The 3106-nt window shown below is 35.5% G+C and overlaps 1 gene segment (V, D, J or C); it reads left to right on the top strand.

Moving 5' to 3' along the window:
- Positions 1-1951: 1951 nt before the first annotated feature.
- LOC120102299 (Ig kappa chain V-II region 26-10-like) lies at positions 1952-2819 on the top strand. The segment is given in 2 exon segments: positions 1952-2023; positions 2416-2819. Coding segments are annotated over 2 exon segments (438 nt in total).
- Positions 2820-3106: the final 287 nt, after the last annotated feature.

Below are 3106 nucleotides of genomic sequence, written 5' to 3'. Positions count from 1 at the left end.
ATGAATGAATTCAAAACAAGATTTGGATCTTTAAGAAAATTAATGAGAGGGATTGGAAGCCTTAGCTAAGTCAGCTAAAAAGTGGAGAGAGACAATATCCAAAGTAATAAACTAAGAAATAAAAAGAGGAACATAACAACAGAAACTTAGTATCCAAAGAATCATTAAGTCTTACTTCAAAAGCATGTAGTCTACAAAATAGGAAAACCTAAATGAAACTGACAGTTTTCTGGATAGATTCCCATTATCAAAGTTAAATCAAGCTAAGCTAAACAATCTAAATAGTCTTTTAACCACTAAAGAAATATAAATAGCCACTTAACATCTCTGAACCAAAAAAGGGAAAAAAAGAAGAAAAGAAAAAATTAAGGTCAGGTCCAGGTACTCTTAGCATGGAATTCTATCAGACTTTTAAAGAAGAGCTAATACCAACCCTGCTCAAATTAATCTACAAAATAGAAGCATAAAGAGCATTGCCAAACTCATTATGTGAGGCTACGGTCACTTTCATGCCTAAGGACATAAAAACTCAACAATGAAAGAGAATTTCAGACCAATGTCTGTTTTGAACATTGGTGAAAAAAATACTTAGTAAAATACTTACAAATGGAATCCAAGAACACATGAAAAATATTCACCATGGTCAAGTAGGCTTCATCCTTGGGATGCAGGGATGATTTAGTATGTGAAAACCCATCAATGTCAACCACCATATAAACAAACTGCAAAAAGGAAAATACATAATCATCTAATTGAATGTTCAGAAAATCTTTAACACAAACAAACATTCCTTCATGCTATAATCTAGGAAAGATCAGTAAAACAAGGCATATGCTGAAACACAATAAAGGCAATATGAAACAACTTGATAACCAATGTTCAATTAAATGTAGAAAATTTTAAAACAATCCCATTAAAATCAGACATGAGACAAGACTTTCACTTTCACTGTATCTCTTCAACATAGTACTTGAAGCTGTAACTAGAACAATTAAATAACTATATTAGATTAAGGGGATAAAAATTGGTAAAGAAGGATCCAAATTATTGCGACTTATAGATGACATGATAATATATATAAGTTACCCCAAACACTCTATCAGAGAACTCTCCCACCAGATAGACAGCTTCAGCTGTTTGGATGCAAAATTAACAAGTCATCTTTATACACATGGTAAATGGGCTGAACAAGAGATCAGGAAAATAACACCCTTTGAAGCAGCCAAAATAAATATAAAATATCTTTTTGCAACTCCAACCAAGCAAGTGAAAGACCTGTATAGCAAGAACTTCAAGTCTCTGAAGGAAGAACTTAAAAATGATGTCAGAAGATGAATAGATCTCACATGTTCATGGACCTAGTCTGCTCAGGTATCCTGCTTATACTCCAAAGCATAACTTAGATTAAAACTGATGAGATAGTTCATGCGGGAGAGGTTTTGCCACAAGGGGAACACTCCTCTATTTATGGTAGTGGTACGAATTTGAACAAACACTTTGGAAATCAATCTGTTAGATTCAACAAAACATATCAATTGCAGTTCCTAACATTTATATTTTTTATTCTAAAAATGACACATTTTTTTCCATGACATTGATGACAGATGACAAAAGCATAGTTACTCAACACATACAGAATGGTCAAATAGAGATCCCTTCATTTTCCTCCACCCACTTGTGCATTTTTGTAATATAGTACTTATTAAGTGTCTATCATGTTCAAATTGACAGTTTTATGCATGGTCTTTCCAATCTAACATTATTTTTTCCTTTCATCACCCCAGAGGTAGATGGTATTTCATTTGAGTTTTGCAGTCATGAGAATTCTGTGTAATTCTTCCCTTTATTTATACTGCAACACTTACTTGCTCCTTTGCATATTGCTCCCTAGGGAGGACCCACACTTGATCGTATCAGATAAAAGCTCAGTAGTTATGTTCTGCCTGATCAGTCTCCTCAAACTGTGTCCTCAAAATGAAGTTTCCTGTTCACCTCTTGGTGCTGCTGTTGTTGGGGATTCCTGGTAAGGACCAAGAAAATTAAGAAAGGAGACTAGGTAGGGAGTTTGAGCCCTGGGAAGCACTGATGATCACTTGTGTTTTGCCCATGTGTAAGAAGACAGACGGGTCTTATCCTCAAAGATATGGCCTATTTGCTTGACAACTGTGAAAACGAGGAGACAGATGTGAGTGAAAACATGTTATTAAAACAGATTGTGTCACAGATCAATTGCAATGATATAAATTATGTCTAGAAAATTATTAGAACTCTCAATTAACTTATTTTGTTAAAGAGAAAATTATAGTGCATAAAATATTGTACGCAAAAATAAAAAATCTGTTGAACTAATATCAAAAAGAGAAAGAAATAACGAAGTTTGTTCATAACTTTTGTACTTCTCTTTCATTATTTCAGCTTCCAGAGGTGATGTTGTGATGACACAAACTCCACTCTCCCTGCCTATAAGCCTTGGAGATCAAGCCTCTTTCTCTTGCAGGTCTAGTCAGAGCCTATTACATAGTAATGGAAACACCTATTTAGCGTGGTACCTACAGAAGTCAGGCCAGTCACCTCAGATCCTCATCTACAGGATTTCCAACAGATTTTCTGGGGTCCCAGACAGGTTCAGTGGCAGTGGGTCAGGGACAGATTTTACACTCAAGATCAGCAGAGTAGAGCCTGAGGATTTAGGAGTATATTACTGCTTACAACATACACATTTACCTCCCACATTGATTTATACCCCAACAAAAATGTCCTTGCTTAGAATGGCCCAGCTGTTAATATGTTACTCATCTTTGTAAAAGAGATACACAAGAACTCCAGATTATTGTTTGCAGCTGTGGGGCTTGAGCATGACTGCCTTCATAACTCCCAATGAGTTATGCAGTACTGAGCTCCTCAGCTACAATAAGGATATTGTGTCTTCCTCAGGAGAAGTGTAAACAACTGCCATCTGAGCAATGAGTAATGAAGAAAGTAAAGCTGAGTAAAGCCCTCCTGGTCCACCATCCCTTTTATGTGATTGCTCATTTAATATTATCTAGTAAAACAGACAGGAGATTGACATGTCTCTCTTGGTTAAAATGTGTACAATATACTTACG

Source organism: Rattus norvegicus, chromosome 4 (assembly GCF_036323735.1).
Source record: "Rattus norvegicus strain BN/NHsdMcwi chromosome 4, GRCr8, whole genome shotgun sequence".
NCBI classification, from domain to species: Eukaryota; Metazoa; Chordata; class Mammalia; order Rodentia; family Muridae; genus Rattus; species Rattus norvegicus.
The sequence above is the reverse complement of the archived record's forward strand: the minus strand, read 5'-3'. Positions and strand labels throughout refer to the sequence as shown.